The following is an 18,298-nucleotide window of genomic DNA, read 5'->3' on the forward strand; positions in this document are numbered from 1 at the left end:
TACTCCGACTGTTTCTATGGGGCAACGTTTGACTACATACGGCGTTTAAGGAAAATATGAAGACTTTTCAAACTTATGTTCTTAAACATGTCATGACATTTCTTTGGTTATAAAAGCATGTCATTAAGAGCAGGTGTGGATGTAGTCATGTAGAATACACAGTTCATTCGAACTCAATAACTTTGATTAAGACCATGTGTAAGTTAAAAAATTCACTAAATAAAATATAGATAGTAAATTACTGATCTTATAAATCAAATGAGCTGTGATAGAATCCGAAACTTGAACTCATAAAGTTCAAATCCTGAATCAGTCTCTATATAAACCATAGTGGACAGAGTTACCGGTACGGTGATAATATGGAGTCGCTATCCAGCTAACTTGCTGTTGCTGGTATGTTATTGTATAAGAGAGTAAAAGGGATATTCAATGTATTCTCGTTAATTTAAATTTATGTTTTGAACAACAGATCTGATTTCTGTTGAAGCCATGTCCCAGAAAAAAGAGTTCTTGATAGTAATACTAGTAATATTTATCTTATTTCTTGTCCCATTTTGTACTTCAACTGATACAATCTCTTTCAAACAGTCTCTAAGAGATGGAGATTTGTTAATCTCTTCTGGAAAATCTTTTGCTCTTGGTTTCTTCAGCCCTGGAAATTCTTCTAACAAACGATATGTCGGAATTTGGTACAATAATGTCCCCGAACTAACAGTAGTTTGGGTCGCTAACCGAGACAACCCCATAAATGGAACCTCCGGGGTTCTCACTATCGACCTAACGGGTAGTCTTGTCATACTTAATCGAAATACCAAAATTTTCAGCTGGAAAACCAATATTTACTCTGCTCAGCTGTTGAATTCAGGGAATTTTGTGCTGTTTCGAGACCCGAAAGGGGAAGTTATTGTATGGCAGAGCTTTGATTATCCTACAAATACTATACTTCCTAACATGAAGTTTGGGAATGACAAGAAAACCGGTTTGAACCGGTCTCTAACGTCGTGGAATTCTAGAGAGGATCCCAGTTCAGGGGAGTATGTGTACAAGATTGAGATAAATGGAACAGTTCCTCAAGTTTTCTTGTACAAGAATTCTAACAGGATATGGCGAACTGGGCCCTGGACGGGCCTTGGCTGGAGTGGTGTGCCCGAAATGAAGCCTGGATTTATTTTCACTATCGACTATGTTGATAATAAAAGTGAGGTCTCTGTGACATTCAGTATGAAGGACTCTGTTCTCTCACGATTAGTACTAAACGAATCGGGGATGATGAATATATTGAATTGGCAAGAAGGCACGCAAAAATGGGTGCAATTTTGGTCCGCGCCTAAGGACTCATGTGATAACTATGTACATTGTGGGACATTTAGTAATTGCAACTTCTACAATTTGGGTGAATTCGAATGCAAGTGTTTTCCTGGGTACGAACCAAGGAATAACCGGTCATGGTACTTGAGAGACGGTTCCCACGGGTGCTTGAGGAAGAAGGACGAGAACGTGTGCAAGAATGGCGAGGGGTTTGCCAAATTGAGTAATGTGAGAATCCCGGACACGTATACTGCGCGATTGAATAGGAGTATGGGATTGCAAGAATGTGAGAAATTGTGTTTGAATAATTGTTCTTGCACGGCTTATGCAAGTGCTAATGTTAGTGTAGGAGGAATTGGATGCATCACTTGGTATGGTGACTTGATAGACACAAGGGAGTTTACAGATGGAGGCCAAGATTTGTATATCAGAGTATCTGCATCTACTTTGGGTAAATTCTATGTTGTGTGAATAATATTTGCAAGTTGATTTTATTATATTTGACAAGAAGTAATTGAGTGTGTGACTATTTCTTCTAAAAACTTAAGCGGTTAAAAAGATTATACTTTTAGGGGTCGTTTGAATGCTGGTTAGAGTTGGGCAGGTATTAGTTATGCTGGGTTTGGTTATTGATGTATTACTTATTCCATTTTCTACCCTGCATAAATATTACATAGATTCCCTTATAACTTATATATGTACTAGATACGGAATTGTTAACGGGTAGCTAAACACCATACTGGTGTGCTGAATATTATACATAACAACTAGAGTAAACTATAATGCTACCAAACGTGGTACTAGTTATGCATGTCTTAATACGTGAATATATCACTTCCTAACCAGCAACCAAACGACCCCTTATTACTTAATTATGTTTTCAATACATCCTTTTGTGTATGGGCTTGATTTTTTTTAAGGATCAAGTATGTTGAGTAGTTCTGATTCTATGTTGAATTGTTTGACCATCTCGTTTAAGAGCTCAAGTACATAACAATGTAATTCTTATAACAACTTAAGGTTTTAGATGAGATATACATGCACTTCAACAGTTGTAATAGTTTTGTGGCATTGTGTTTCAAAAAGTTTTACTTTTTTTGTTCTTTCAGCTCAATTCTTGAAGAACAAAAATGGCTATGATCATAGGAAAAGAACAATAGCAATTGTGATAGCGTGCATTTCTGCAATACTCATCGTGCTCGTGTTTGCTTGTTGTTTGGTAATAAGGAAAAGGAGAAAAGGTAAGCATATATTCACAACAATTATATCATTCTTTTAGAGTTCTTACTCCAATTCTTAAAGAGTGACAAATGTGAAGCCACCAATAGCATTAAATTTCACTTATTGTACAGATAAGGAGGACCAGGTCACCAGTTTGATTACTTTGAAGAGGAATTTAGCATCCTATGAGAACTCTTCAAGAAGCAATGAGATGGATGGAAGTGAACATGCTGATGTGTTAATCTTTGATCTAAGCACTATCACTTCTGCCACTGATGATTTCTCTGACGCTAATAAACTTGGTGAAGGAGGCTTTGGCAGCGTTTACAAGGTACTTCGAGATTCTGTTATATTCTCGCTTTGTAAGCTACATTTGGTGTTGTTTGATTATTAGTTTGTTGAGCCAATTTCACTTAAGAACAATGTTGAATCTTGATTTCAGGGTCAGCTAAATAACGGCCAAGAGATAGCGGTCAAAAGACTTTCGAAAAATTCAGGGCAAGGAGTAGTGGAATTCAAGAATGAAGTAACATTAATCGCGAGAGTACAACACAGAAATCTTGTGAGGCTTTTAGGATGTTGCATACAAAGAGGAGAGAAGATGTTGGTCTATGAATACTTGCCAAATAAAGGCTTGGACAATTTTATCTTTGGTATATACATTTCCAGATTGTGTGAAAAAAAGAGGGGATATTACTAATGCATAACTAATTTATCAACTTTCAATATTGTGTTGCAGATAAAACTAAAGGATCTCAGCTAGATTGGAGAAAACGGTTTGATATTATCGTTGGAATTGCACGAGGATTGTCATACCTTCACCACGACTCACGAGTAAGAATCATACATAGGGATCTAAAAGCCAGCAATGTGTTACTAGATGCATCTATGGACCCCAAAATATCAGATTTTGGAACTGCTAGAATATTTGGAGGTGACCAAATTGAAGCAAACACGAATCGAGTTGTTGGAACATAGTAAGCATCAACTTTCTGTATAACCATGTGTTGAGTTTTGCAAAGTATATGTATCTGAGATTTAAAAGTTGACATAGCTATTACTTCATTTCAGTGGCTATATGTCACCAGAGTATGCAATGGAAGGGCATTTTTCAGTGAAGTCTGATGTTTTCAGCTTTGGAGTTCTGTTGTTGGAGATCATCACTGGAAGGAAGAACAATACTCATTATCAGGACCATTCTTTAAATTTAGTCGGATACGTAAGACATTACTGCATCAAGAATTCACCTTTACTCCTTTACCATTGCATATTACATCAAGTTAAAAAGAAATATCTTGTTTTGTCTAGCCTTTTATCAATTACCATTGCTCTAGAGAAGGGATCCCCGGAAATGTTCATTTCTTTTATATTTTATAAGGTGGTGTTCGGGTCCAGCTTGAGCGCACCTCGACTATTCCACCTGTACCTTCTACCTCCTCCAACAAAGGGATGGAAATAGTGGCAGAGCTACATGTAGTGAAGGGTATTCGTTGGATGTGTGAATAAAGTCTCATATTGATAGTTGAAAAGAAAAGTAAGTTACTTATAAGGTATTGAATACTCTTAATGGTATAAAGCCTTTCGGGGGAAAGTCGTGTGTGCTTGGCCCAAAGCGGACAATACCACACCATGTTAAGAGTATCTTTGGGTTGTTTAGCTCAACAATTGGTATCTGAGCATAATAGTGCGAGATACGGCATATTGATGATGTAGGGGCCGACTTAGTGTCTTTGCCCCTCTACGGGCTGTCTAAGAATATCATGGGCTGTTTTAGCCCAACAGCGGTCAATTAAATCCCTTTATTGGGAAAGGTATGGTAGAAACAATTCCACCCCCCCCCCCCCCCCCAAACATATATGAACTTTTAAATCCCCTTGACGTAAGAGAAGTACTTGCTAAAATCCCAGATATGACATTGTATTTTCTTGAATCCCCTAGTCGGAATTCTTGGTTCCGCCACCAACCACCAACCATAAATGTTGGTTTTCTTTTTTTCTTTTTCAGGTTTGGGATTCATGGAATGATGAGAAAGCTTTAGATGTAGTTGATCCCTCATTAGGGGACTGGCATGAAACTGGTGAAGTTTTGAGATGCATCCAAATTGGACTATTGTGTGTACAATCATTCGCAGATGACAGACCAATGATGTCTGAAGTTGTCTTCATGCTGTGCAATGAATCAAAACTTGCTGATCCTGGACAACCTGGTTTTGTATTCAGATCAAGAAATTCTTCTTCACTTCCTTACTCATCGTCCGCTAGTGTCGGGACTTCCGTAAATGAGATTTCTATTACTGCAAATCTTGCTCGGTAAAGCTTCCTTGAGGTAATTTTTTATTCTTTTACATTATGAGTGTAAAACGCCTTCATTATGGACGCTTTATTCTGTCTCCACTTATAAAAGGCTAGGCCGACAATAAGCATTGCTATGCAAAAAACTTTACTTGGAGAAATAGAAGGAACATGTATTACATGTGTAAAAACTGAGAAAGTCCCACATGAATATTCTACCATTTCTATTTCTACCAATATTATGATAATTCATATTCCAACCTCCTCCCTTTCGGTTTCTAACCTTTTCCAGACTTATTGTTAATACTAAGTAGCAGTCAAAAATTTGTATCAAATTTTCATGATATTATGCATGGATCAGGTATATCATGGCGAATTCTTCAGAAAAATTTGTGTCTTCCGCAATGGAATTTGATAGCCTTATATCCACATAAAAAGTTGCTAGGGAATTTTTTTTTTTCCTATTTTGACTTCTATGATGTTTCTTTCTTTACAGCTCAATTACGTTGGCCAAGAGATGTTGAAGCTGCATAGATGATTTGTATTGTACCTATTATCATCAACGAAGGAGAAAATATAGAATGGTTTAGATGTTGTTGTGGCAAGTTAACCAGGTAAATAGTTTCACTTATTAGGGACGCTTAAATTGTACTCATCTTTAAGATGATCTGACTATCAATGTATAGTAGTTTGGCAGAGAGTAACTTTGAGGTTTTGTTACAATCTGATGTAAGCAGATGCAAATATATATAACTGTTTAGAGCCACAAGAAAGTGTAGATAAAATGACATTAATTGCATTGCACATTTGAATACTTCCTGATTGAGCAGAAAGGTAAACAAAAAGTGGAAAAAGAGATCAATTGAAACAAGATCAAGGCACAAATTGATCTCATGAATCACATCAGCGAGCGATACATTAACTTATAGTAAATTTCAACTATACGGAAAAAAGATCTATCCATTTGTTACGTTAGCGACTTATCTATATGGGAACTTTACAATTTCATGAAATGAGAAAGAAGCCTATTTCTCTTAGCTCCCAAAACAAAGCATTTTTTAAAAAGAAAAGAAGAAGAAGAAGAAGAAGAAGAAAGAAGGTAAGTGTACAAGAGAAAATTGTTAACCTCTGTAGTTACTAATGGACTATACAATGTTATCAGCAGGGGTCCATGTTATTGCATTCATTCGTCAGGGAACCTCTGTGTTCGCTCCCATCAGTGGAATTTGCCTTGATTTCTATTCTGTTAGGTACAAGTGTTGTCCAGCCGATCCAGACCATATGTAGTTTTGACTAACGGGCTTCAAGCATGGTTATTGTAACTTCATTCACCGTAAATGTTTCCTCATAAATAGTTTCCGAGTAGTCGTCAACTGGTCTCCTTCCGAGGCAAAATCCAGGGTGCTTAGGCTGAGGAAGCGTTGCGCTTTCACTGCCTAACATCAATACGACGGTTGCCATGTTCGGTCTATCTTCTGCTTGCTCCTGAACACACAATAGCCCGACCTGTATGCATCTCATTACTTCGCACGGAGAAAACGATTCTCCAACTGTTGAATCTAGTAGTTCCGAGGCTATTCCTTCTATCCATAGTCTCCATGCCTGCAGAGGCACAATTATATATTCTGTATCAGGAATCAGGGGCGTAGCTAGACAGAAAGTTACAGGTAGTCAAAACCTGTATTTGTGTTACTAAATAATTTATTGAGCACCGAGTAAGCTATATCTTTCAGAATTCAGAACCTATAAACTCAAAATTCTGGCTCCGCCTCTGTTAGAAATGATGATTTTTTTTGTCAAGAAAGAAACTAAGTTGTGATAATTGGTGTACTTACATGGCCAAGAAGGTTTCTTTGGCTGTTCTGAAAATAAAATCCCCTATTCTTCTTCCCTGTTACAATTTCCAACACTAAAACTCCAAAGCTGAAGACATCCGATTTAACAGAGAACAGTCCGTCCATCGCATATTCAGGAGACATATAACCGCTGCAATTAGAAAAAAATTGGATTTACCAACACTTTCTCAAAGTGATATAAGAATGATTTTAAGGAACTATGTGGTGATTCTTACTAGGTTCCAACTACTCTCTTTGTATTTCCTTCGGTCTCATCGCCTCCAAAAATCCTTGCCATGCCAAAGTCTGATATTTTGGGGATCATATCCTTGTCAAGGAGAATGTTGCTTGCTTTCAGATCTCTATGGATAATCCGAAATCTTGAATCTTGATGAAGATACAGAAGCCCCCGAGCGATTCCACAAATAATGCTGAATCGCCTTTGCCAATCGAGTAACGCGCTTTTTTGCTTATCTGAGACACATGTATTTTTTAATTGCAAGTCCAAGACTACATAAATTTAACTCGGAAGAATATATAGAACGAAAAGCGACTTACTGAATAAGATTGAATCTAAGCTTTTATTTTCCATGTATTCGTATATCAACATCTTCTCTCCCATCTCAACACAGCAGCCAAGAAGGCGGACGAGGTTTCTGTGCTGAAGTCTTGCAATCAATCTTAGCTCATTCTTGAATTCCTCTACTCCTTGGCCTGAATTCTTTGAGAGCCTTTTCACTGCTATTTCTTGATCATCATCTATTATTCCCTGTCAATAAGATCTTTCATTGTGTGCTTTCATATTTTACCATAAATGAATTAGTTGTTTTTTTTTTTAAAATATATATTGCTCGAATCTTCTAAAAATGCCACAATGCCCGTGTCAGATCCTCCAAAGTAATGCGTTTTTGGAGGATCCGACCGGAGTGCAATGACATTTTTGTAGGACCCGAACAACATAGGTTGTCTTCATATCTAGCTGAGCTTTACCTTGTAAACGCAAAAAGGACTAGTTTATCATATATTGCTCAGATCATAGAAAAATGCCACTACACTAGTGTCAAATCCTCCAAAGTAATGCATTTTTGTAGGATTCGAACAACATATGTTGTTTTCACTTCTAGCTGAGCTTTACCTTGCAAACACAAAAAGGACTAGTTTTTCATATGTTGCTCTTATCCTCGAAAAATGCCACTACACGTCTACACCCATGTCAGATCCTCCAAATTAAAAATAATTCATATTTGGAAGATCTGACACGTGAACGACAATATTTTTGGAGGATTCGAGCAGCATAGGTTGTTTTCACATCTAGCTAAGCTTTATCTTGTAAACACAAAAGGACTAGATTTTTCATGCAATGATTGGATCCTCGAAAAATGGTACTATACTCGTGTCAGATCCTCCAAAGTAATGCATTCTTGGGGGATCAGACAGGGGTACAACGACATTTTTGGAGGATCCGAGCAGCATAGTTTTTTTTTTTTTTTTTTTTTTTTTTAACATCTAGCTGAGGTTTACCTTGTAAACGCAACCAAAACCGCCCTGGCCTAACTTGTTTGCATCAGAAAAATCTTCTGTAGCCATGGCTAAGGTGCTGAGATCAAATAATGGCAATTCAAACTCGTCCACCTCAGTTTCACCAGAAGTTTCTCTTTTACTTGGAATAATGGCTGTGTTCATTAGAAGATCTTGACTTCTTTCTTTAGAGCCTAGTTAAAAAATAATGTAACAGATATGAATTAGATAACGAAGCCTTTCACAAAGACAATCTTGGTTAATTATGAGATATATAGTTTTTGCGCGATGTGCACGGCTATCCAATTTTAAAGCCTGGAATTTAACTTGTCCCCACTTTTAATTTTTGGCACCTGTATCCAATATGGGATAACTTTAGACATACGGTGCCTGAACTTAGTCTTAACAAACAGAGGCGGATCTAGGATTTGAAGGTGGTGGGTGCCACAAATTTCTTCAATGTACATCTTGGTAGGAACATGTATTCGGGTCGGGTTCATCTCTTTTTAGTTTATTCGGGTCAAATCAAGAAACAAACATAATTAGTATCTTAAACAAGGAATCACACCCATTAACAACAACAGTAAAATCAACATTTTCACCAAGGGACTTACATCTCTTATATATATATTAAAAAATGAATTTGCACAAGTAAAATAACATCTTCAATAAGGGAATTACACCAATCAAAATAAGAAAAATAATAGAAAAACTCTTCCATAGGTAAATACACCCCATAAGTAAATATAGAATTAGGTAAACTACAAGTTCTAAAAAATAAATCATAAATTTCATGTTTTCCTAAGCAGTGCTTACGAAATTTCCATCACAATTTAACTAGTAAAGTGATTTAAACTGAATTTAACAATTATACAATAGCATAAATTTTTATAATACACTCCCTCCGTCCATTTTTATTTGTCAATTATACTAAAAAATATATGTCTACATTTACTTGTAAGTTATAAAGTTTGAAAAACCAAGACATAATTTACCATTTTATACCTATTTTACCCTTATTATTAGGTACTCCAATTCATTTCTCATTTGTTTTGTTGCTTATTAAGAGTGTCCAAGTCAATTATAGACAAGTAAACATGGACGGAGGGAGAATGAACAAAAGAAATTATAAAAAAAAATGAATTTTGATCTCAATCCAAAATTCCCATTGAGACCCAAGTTTTTCGATTTAAATACTCACATATTTGAGATTAAGAGAAATGCTTCATTTAAGGGATTTTGAAGTTTCTATTTGTGTGTTCTCGCTAGAGATCACACATAAAATAATAGAAAAGAGGAAAGGCAATATAAATAATAAAAAAAATAAAAAATTAGGGGAGCCGAAAAGGGAATTACTGGTACAAAGTAAGTAAAAAGCACAAAGAAAAACAGGAGTCGAAAAATGTTCAAGATAGATACAAACTTGTGTCTACCAGCCGTGGCACCTTTGTCTAATTTAAGACTGGGGGTGGTAGGATCAAATATTTAACCTAATTTAAGCAAATTTCAACATAAGTATATAAAAAAATTATTTATCTAAGGGGTGCCATGCCACCCCCACCCTTTAGGGTGGATCCGCCCCTGTTAACAAAGCCTAACTTCAAACATTGTGTATGACTTAACTTCAAACATTGTGTACGAAGTTTCATATATCTGAAGTCCAGTCACTTTTGCCCCATTTTTGCTTGAACTTCAACCATATATTACTGAAGTTCAATCATTTTTGCTTGAACTTAAGCCATATGTGCATGAGTTTCGGATAAAATGGCTGAATATTAGACAAAAATGACCGAAGTCTAACCATTTTTGCTTGAATTTTAGGGAAAACGGCTAAACTTAAGCCATATGTAAACTTTAGACCTAACTTCAATTCTTCAAACACCGCATGTCTAAAGTGGATATATGTGCAAATTTTTTAAAAAGGAGGGTACAGGTTAAATGACGGTGTAAAAAACAGGCTGCACTGTGAAATTTTTAACTACTATATTTGCTTCATATAAATTATATTTGTGCATAGTTTAGTAAATATCAATTATCGAACCAAAACCGAAATTAAAGGCTATAATACCTCTTTGTTCTGTCTTCTTTCTTATTATTGGACCTTCCAATTTCTGTCTCTTTGATAATAAGCAAATGCTTACTACTCCAATTAGCACAAGAACAACACCAGCTGTGATTCCAGTGGCCATAGCAATTCTTTTTATTTTGCCAGAACCATCTTCCGATCCTACATTTCCACTTAGTGCTGAAATTTAAGACATTCAAAATGAGTGTTCCATCAAGATGATTTTATTTTTTTAAAAGTAAAAGTCACAGTATTATTTTTGTCATAACTGAGTAACAGAACTAGGTGTGAATTGCTCAGAAAATACAAAGGAATGGAAGGTCAAGTTTCTGGAACCGGATTATGACACGTCACTCATTCTGTCAGAGCGTTACCGCTATGTCAATTAAACGTCAGAAAATAAAATAACTTTTTTTTTACGAATTTGAATAATTCGAAGATATTTATTCCTTTCACCAGAGGTAGCATAAGTCAAAGATCTAGTAATTAACGGGTAAAAAAGGAAAATCCTAAGGAGTCGTTTGGTTTGTGCGATAAAGGATAACGATCTCGTGATAAATCATGAGATAATTTTATCCCATATTTGATTCCGGGATTAACAATCCCTGAATTAGTCATGCCACAAGTATGGTCTTACTTTTATACAACATTCAATGCGTGATAATAATCTTGGGCTTACTATTCCCGGGATAAAATACTAAAATGACCAAGATGCCCTACCTCAAGGCTCTTCTCCCAAAGTCTAAGGTTAAAATTGATTAATAAAAGTTTATTCCAACTTCTATCTAGCTTAAAACCAAACATATGTTTTGTATTAATTCCAGTATGTTTCATTTTTTTAGAATGAATCAAATATCTATCAATAAAAGTATAGTCACGAACTAATCCTATCATTATTTGATCTTCGTATTATAATCCCGTCAATTATAATCCCAATATAAGTTGTTCACCGCCCAAACGACCCCCTAAGGACTTGGTACGTGGTCCAGCCCAGGACTTGTCCTTGGCAAAAACATTTTCTTTTTGTATTTGCATATACTCCTTCCGTTTCAATTTATGTGAACTTATTTTTTTATTTGTGCCAAAAAGGATGATTGTTTTTATATTTAGAAATAATTTACCTTTATGCAATGATTTATATCCACATATAAATATATGTGACTAGTTTAACACTATAAATTTAAAAGTTTTATGTTCTTCTCCAAACTCCGTGCCCCAATTAAATAAGTTCATAAATTGAAACGGAGGAATTATGAAAATAAACGTTATGTAAATTTGAATTTAATCGAAGTCAAATTAATCGGCCAAATGACTCTTTTTGGAATGTAAACTACCTAACTACATAATAATAATATAGGGTGGGTCCAGGAAATTGCTTCTTCTCAACCGTTTCAAGAAGAATCTTTTTGTGAACTTACCTAACTTTTGGGACCAACTAGGCACTATTTTAGGAATTCCAATTCCACTAATCTTAGTTTCTCCATCATTGTCAAAATTGAGAAAAAGACAGACACGATATCCTCGAGGAAATATAATAACAAAAGGACAAAAACAATGTTTTTTTTTTCCAATTATTTCACGCAACCATTCGCGTTAGCAGTTCAAAATTAAAAAACTAATGCACGCTTTGATCACTTTATGACCATGTTTTAATTTTAAACCCCCGTCTCACCCACCTTTTTTACGTAAAAAGTAGTCCCGTACATAGATTTAAAATTTGAAGTTTACGAGCTTCTATAACAACCTCCAATTAATACTACAACGATAATGTGATCTACGGTCAAACATTTATACATATTAAATGAATTTTTTAGTATGTATACAAAGTGTGAATGAAAGTTACTTGAACACGTAACCGACCCTCTAGATCCACCTTTGAACGCATGAGTGGAACTACGGTTCTGCCTAAGGGTTCGGTAGAACCCAGATGTTTTGACCTAAACCCTTGTATTTATGTTTAGAATCTACTTAATATGTATAAAATAATTTATGTAGAATCTAGTAAGCTACAATTTTATAAAACTCATAATTCAAAGTTCTAGTCCGCCTTTGCTTGATCGCACACAATATTTACATCAAACTAATTAATGAATGCACGACACATAATTATACTCACATTTTTTCTGTAAACGTACATTGGGTGCAGATAAGTATTTCATGTGTCTGTTACTATTATCATAATTCTTAATACTATTGGTATATATAACTTTAATTCTAGTTGAAATGTCATCTTCTGCTTATACATAGGAAGAATCAGTTTACCACAAGAAAGGAGAACATGGCTTTGGTTAACTTGGCAAAACAAAAAGAAATTAACTTTGTTTTAGTAGAATTTTCTTTTGAAAGCACACTGAAAATGCATGGAAAATAATTAATTATAGAAGCTTGAGATGGGTGCATTATTTTCTAACTAATTCATCATCCCAATCAAATCAAAAGAAAAAAGCAAACGCCTAATAGTAGATAACCATATAATTAACTTATTAAGTCCCCATTTGAAAATGGGGACTTTGAGGGGTTTGTTTTCATTCATATCTTTTCCAATGCACAATGCATAATAAATCAAAAAGAAAAAAGGAAAATTAAGTTTAAAAAAAAAACACGAAATGGGGACTTTGAGGGGTTTGTTTTCATTCATATCTTTTCCAATGCACAATGCATAATAAATCAAAAAGAAAAAAGGAAAATTAAGTTTAAAAAAAAAACGTGTCTACCACAAAGAATATGTACGTCTCTCTCTCAATATTTAAATATAGCAAGATAATATTATTGAATAGCAAGTCTCTGTCATGAGTCAATGGACTTAATTGATCAAAATTTGCTTTTCTAATGATATAGGTACTAGCTTCTTGGTTTTTCAAAGTGTAGCACCAACTACTTTTCTATTAATTACTCTCGTTAATATATTAAAAGGACATTTTAAACGAGCTTTCTTTTTTATCTTTTTTTTTCCCTAAAAAGAGAAGTTCATATATAGCGTTACGGACGACCAAACTTCACGATCAGCACAATAATTTTGGGATCTCCTAAAATCACAACGTGGCATGAACAACCTACTGCAACGTGGGCCACGATCTCCACGTGTATTTAATATAATAAAAGGACACTTTAAACAAGCTATCTTTTAAATTTTTTTCCTAAAGAGAGAGTTCATAGCGTTACGGACGACCGAACTTCACGATCAGCACAATAATTTCGGGATCTCCTAAAATCACGACTTGGCATGAATGACCTATTGCGACATGGGTAACAATCCACGATAACACCAAGGGGCGGCTCAATAGAATTGGTGGCCTAAAGTCAAATCTTAACAAGAGATCTCAAGTATATTCAATAAAACTAGCTCACGCAGGTGCATCTCGTGTGCCGCACATGCATCCCACGATGAGTTTAGAGCTTCTCAAAATTATGCAATTTCAAATATTGTGATGGAGTTCGAAAAATGCTGCAATTTCATATGTGCAGTTTTAAACTCCATGAAAAACGAGATGGAAGGATTATTTGTTTGTTCAACCCCATAAATAAATAAAACTTCCATATATATCTCTACCAACACCCAACCACTCCATCAAATTGATTCGACTCAACTCTGTCCTACTTAGTCAAGAATTCAAGATAGAAATTTCGAGTCCTATGTATACAAAGTATTTTATCCCAAGTGAGATTTCTCTAGGTAAATTCAAATTAATCAAGTCCCAAAGTGAGTATTGAACACCAGATGAAAACAAAAAAACAATGCGACATATGAACAAACATCCAAATAAATGCTTGTACTAAAAATGGAAATGTACCTGCGTCAGAAGCGGCAACTCTAACGTAGAGAACTTGTCCACCTTCTGCGGCCGAATATTGCCTCATGTCGACTAATTCCTTTGTCCAAAGGACACATCCAGAACCCGTCCCCGTCACATTCGCAGTGGTGTACGCCGTGCATGAACAGTTATACCTACACATTTCTTTACATTCATCCAAATTCATCTTAGTATCCACAAATGAACTCGAACTCTCTGGCAATTTCATGTTCTTCAATGTGTTAAAAACATCAGTTTTACAATCCAAATCATGGTCCCTAACACATCCATCTGATCCATCTCTTAAATCCCATGCCACTTGATTTTTGGGCTTGTAGCCCACTAGACATTTGCACACTGGCGAAAGATTCGCATTACAAATTCCAGAAGCGCCGCACTCTTCGTAAAAATCACATTGGTCTTTTGGCGCGTACCAGAATTTGTTCCAAATATGACTAGTCGGAATCCAAGTGTACCTCTCTAAGAAACCATTATGCTTCACTAACAATCTTGAACATATTTTCTTGTCGAGTACCTGTCGGAAATAGAATTAAGTAAATAAAAATGCAAATTTTATAACAATTAAAATGTTGAGATAAGATGGTCACACAATTCAACATGATATCAGAGCAGGCAAACATTTTGTGTTTGAGTCTTATCGCCACGACCAAGCTAAGATTTGAATTTATAGGTTTTTTATTTTAGCAAAAAAGACAGCTTAGTGAATTCTATATAAATTATTTATACATATTAAGGGAATGATGACAGATATAAGAAAATGTCTCTTCTTTAGACCCCCTTTAGGTTTGTCACTACTTTTAAAAATTGAGCAGACATAGCCCTTAGGAAATTATCTTCCCGACAATGTTAGACCTAGTCTAATGTTTGCTCATACATTTCTTCTAATGTTTTCAAATAATTTACAAAATTTTACATTGGAGTATAACATTTTTTCAGAAATTTTCAGTTTGCTCAAAAGGATCTTCAGACAGTCCCAAAAAGGATAACTATTGAAAATTTCCGGTGTATTTTTAAACATAAACATAGGGTCTAAGCAAAATTTAGTAAGTTCTACCGAAACACAGACAGACCGGTAGCTCTGCTCTGCCGCCACCGATTAGTAAAATATACTTTTTACGTATTTGATCCTGAAATAAAGAATTAAGCTCGCACGTGAGGGGACATACCTCGAATGTGTAGTAAACTTGATCTTTGTTCATCTGAAACTCGAATTTTATAACCTCTGTAGGCTTCATTTCTGGTACACCACTAAATCCAACTCCATTCCAAGGTCCACTCCTATAAAAAACTTTCTCTCTATTTGTCAAAAAAGCTTCAGGCAAACCATTAATATCAAGTTTAAACGTATAATTTCCAGGTGCTGGATCAAATGGAGATTTCCATGAAGTAATATTCCTATTTAACCCTGTTTTCGAGTCCCACCCAAGTTTCATCCCTGGTAACAAAGTATCCGTAGGATAATCAAAACTCTGCCATAAGTAACTCTCCTTATTTTCGTCGTTCTCAGGACGAACGACGAAATTCCCTGAATCCAATAACTGAGCAATAAATTTAGTATCTGTGGGATAATTAAAATCCTGAGGTTTATTCGAGTACCAGACAGAATTTCCAGCACCGTCATAAATAACAAGACGACCATCTTGGCTAAGTTTTAAGACAGGTAAAGACGATGAAGATGAATTGTGAACGGGGTTTTCTCTGTTTGCAACCCAAACCATAGTTGTTTCTTGAATTTCTCTGTACCATATTCCTAGATACCATTTGTCTGAATTTGGACCACCTGGAGTGAAAAATCCTAACTCGAATTTTTTTGTTTTAGAGATTAAAGTTTTGTGTATTGCAAGTGGATTTTTGGTTGTGATTGTGTTAGTTGTTCGTGTTGGTGTTGGCATTGCAAGAATTGGTAAAAGAATCTGTGAAATTAGAAAGAAGTAGCAAGAACATAGGTGAAAATTGTGTTGTTTGGTGTTGATGTTTTTCATTGTTGACTTCAAGAATGGGGTGTTTTTTAGCTTTTGTAGTATTTGTGTATAGACATTTGTGAGATTTGTGGGGAGTTTGGTGAAAGAATTCATTTTTTTTGACGCATATTGTAATTTGTCTGATAGGAAGATGGAAAGGGAAATGGTATTTTAGACAACCACCATTTCTCCTCCGTCTTGCCATTCCTTAAGCCTCCGCGTGTTAATTCTTTTTTTTTTTTTTAATTTTCCATTCGGCATTTGGTATTCTTGGGGTCATGATTAATTTGGATTTGCCACGTGAGATCTTTTAAAGAGGAGAAGCCCTCCTTAACATAATTTTTTTTTATATTCAAGACTTAAACTTGAGACCTTCGATTAAGGGTGAAGTGAGTATATTCATTCCACTACAACTCCTTATTGGCCTTTTGGTGTGTTCTCCTGTCTTCCTTTCTAAAATTCACTTTTATACTCTCTCCATCTTAGTCTTTCTATATTTGGCACGGATTATTAGTCATGCACTTAAATTATTCGTAATCTTAATTACTTGGATATTTACTAGCCTTTGTCTCTAACATAAATCCCTACCCAAGGTAGGAGTAAGGTCTGCGTGCACTTTAACCTCCCCAGACCACACGTTGTGGGATTCACTGGGTATGTTGTTGTTGTTGTTGTTGTCGTCTCTGACATAAATGTTATCAAATAGCTAAGTCTAAGTGGTAATTAATTAAGAGTACGAGTAATTTATTGGTGCAACTAATAATCGGTGTCAAGTTTAGACTTTTTTTATATTTTATCTATAATTACTTTGTAAGTGACCTGATTGTGTGAATATTTATTGGGCATAATACATAAACGAGCGCTCAAACTTGGCCTAAGGTGGCAAGTATACCCTTCAACTTTGGGTGTACATAAATGGGCACCTCAACTTGTCTCCACTTTGTCAGTTGAATACTCGAACTTACAAAATAATCATTTAGGCACCTCAAAAAATTATGTGTCACGTTAGCATTTGTGTTTATGTGTTCATGAACTTTATACTAGTTGAGGTGCATACTTGTGCACACCAAAAATTGGAGGGCATACTTGTCAGATGTGACCAAGTTTGAGATTCTGTTTATGCATTATGCCACTAATAATCAATGTCAAGTTTAGAGGATTTTTATAAACGGTCTATAATTTACTTTGTTGATAATTTGATTGTGTAAATATTTTTTATATTGATGATGCATATAACTTAAACCTTTTCTTTATTCCTAAACTATGTATCCAGTCAAAGCGAAACTTGCCATTTATTCAAGGAAATTGAAAAAAGAGATACTCGAATATCACACTCGGATATAAACTTATAACCTAAAGCAATTTTTAAAAGTCTTCGTCACTTTATTATAATATTTCCTTATATTAAGGGAGTTTAATAATTAAGTACATAAAAAGAATTTAATTTTGTCCTATTTGCACATTGTAATTTTTTCTTGAAGAGGATACAATTGAACCTCTTTGACTCAGCTTAGTTTCGACCCTGCAGTCAAATAATGTCGTATAAAATGAAACGATGAAAGTAAAAGTTGAATAGTTTTCTTTTTTAGTTTGTTAATTATAAAAAAGTTGTGCTTCATTCACTCTTTAATAAAGACCAAATATATAATTTTTATCTGAGAAAATGTTTAGATATTCATAAATTATAATTCGAACCACATCACTTGTTTTGCCGATTGATCTTAGGTTTAAACTTTAGAAATACAAAGTACTTATGAATTATTGTGCGCGAAATCATTAGTAACAATTAGTTAAGGTATCCTTTCCTGAGAAAGTTTTTAGGGAATATGATCAACCTAATCTCCACTTGGAGGAGAGGGGTTTAAAGTCTCAATAATATTGGACCCCACTTTTCAAAGTCAGATTGGCTCATTGTAATTTATAGTGGGTAGGTTAAGTTTGATCAAGTCAATTAAGAAGAGTTAGAGCCCGTTTGGATTGGCTTACAGCTTAAAGCTGTTTGCAGCTTATAAGCTGAAAAAAATAAGTTGGGGTAGTCCAACTTATTTTTTTTTGCTTATAAGCTGTTTTCAGCTTATAAGTTGTTTTAGATAAACTAAGTCAAATGGGTTCAATTATTTTTTTGAGCTTATTTTAAGCATAAAATGACTTTAAGCTGGCCAGTCAAACACTCAAAAAAACTGAAAACAGCTTATAAGCCAACTTATAAGTCAATCCAAACGGGCTCTTAGATACCTAACAAGACTAAAATATAGTACTAATTTAACGAATTTGAAATTGCTATCTT

The 18,298-nt window shown here is 35.0% G+C and overlaps 2 protein-coding genes across 2 annotated transcripts; one reads left to right on the plus strand and one right to left on the minus strand.

Moving 5' to 3' along the window:
- The first annotated feature begins 303 nt into the window (after window positions 1-303).
- Window positions 304-5,595, plus strand: LOC132617004 (G-type lectin S-receptor-like serine/threonine-protein kinase At1g11410). Its single transcript, XM_060331847.1, has 8 exons — window positions 304-1,759; window positions 2,418-2,549; window positions 2,661-2,860; window positions 2,972-3,182; window positions 3,269-3,506; window positions 3,601-3,748; window positions 4,534-4,854; window positions 5,317-5,595. The coding sequence occupies exons 1-7, from the start codon at window positions 490-492 to the stop codon at window positions 4,840-4,842; spliced, it is 2,508 nt and encodes an 835-aa protein (XP_060187830.1). The 5' UTR covers window positions 304-489; the 3' UTR covers window positions 4,843-4,854; window positions 5,317-5,595.
- Window positions 5,596-5,682: 87 nt separating this feature from the next.
- Window positions 5,683-16,308, minus strand: LOC132617003 (receptor-like serine/threonine-protein kinase SD1-8). Its single transcript, XM_060331846.1, has 8 exons — window positions 15,217-16,308; window positions 14,030-14,564; window positions 10,242-10,418; window positions 8,177-8,367; window positions 7,214-7,424; window positions 6,892-7,129; window positions 6,656-6,806; window positions 5,683-6,422 (listed from the first exon to the last, which is right to left on the minus strand). Exons 1-8 carry the CDS (start codon window positions 16,123-16,125, stop codon window positions 6,114-6,116), a joined length of 2,721 nt encoding a protein of 906 aa, XP_060187829.1. The 5' UTR covers window positions 16,126-16,308; the 3' UTR covers window positions 5,683-6,113.
- Between the last annotated feature and the right edge of the window lie 1,990 nt (window positions 16,309-18,298).

This window comes from Lycium barbarum, chromosome 11 (genome assembly GCF_019175385.1).
Source record: "Lycium barbarum isolate Lr01 chromosome 11, ASM1917538v2, whole genome shotgun sequence".
NCBI classification, from domain to species: domain Eukaryota; kingdom Viridiplantae; phylum Streptophyta; class Magnoliopsida; order Solanales; family Solanaceae; genus Lycium; species Lycium barbarum.

Excerpts from the sequence above, each read along its gene's own strand:
- LOC132617004 (XM_060331847.1), top strand. The coding sequence starts at position 490 with ATGTCCCAGAAAAAAGAGTTCTTGATAGTAATACTAGTAATATTTATC. Across the intron at positions 2,861-2,971 it reads GCTTTGGCAGCGTTTACAAG|GGTCAGCTAAATAACGGCCA; the intron begins GTACTTCGAGAT and ends TCTTGATTTCAG. Across the intron at positions 3,749-4,533 it reads CTTTAAATTTAGTCGGATAC|GTTTGGGATTCATGGAATGA; the intron begins GTAAGACATTAC and ends TTTCTTTTTCAG.
- LOC132617003 (XM_060331846.1), bottom strand. The coding sequence starts at position 16,125 with ATGAATTCTTTCACCAAACTCCCCACAAATCTCACAAATGTCTATACA. Across the intron at positions 8,368-10,241 it reads AAAGAAGACAGAACAAAGAG|GCTCTAAAGAAAGAAGTCAA; the intron begins GTATTATAGCCT and ends TTTTTTAACTAG. Across the intron at positions 6,807-6,891 it reads AAGAGAGTAGTTGGAACCTA|CGGTTATATGTCTCCTGAAT; the intron begins GTAAGAATCACC and ends TTCTAATTGCAG.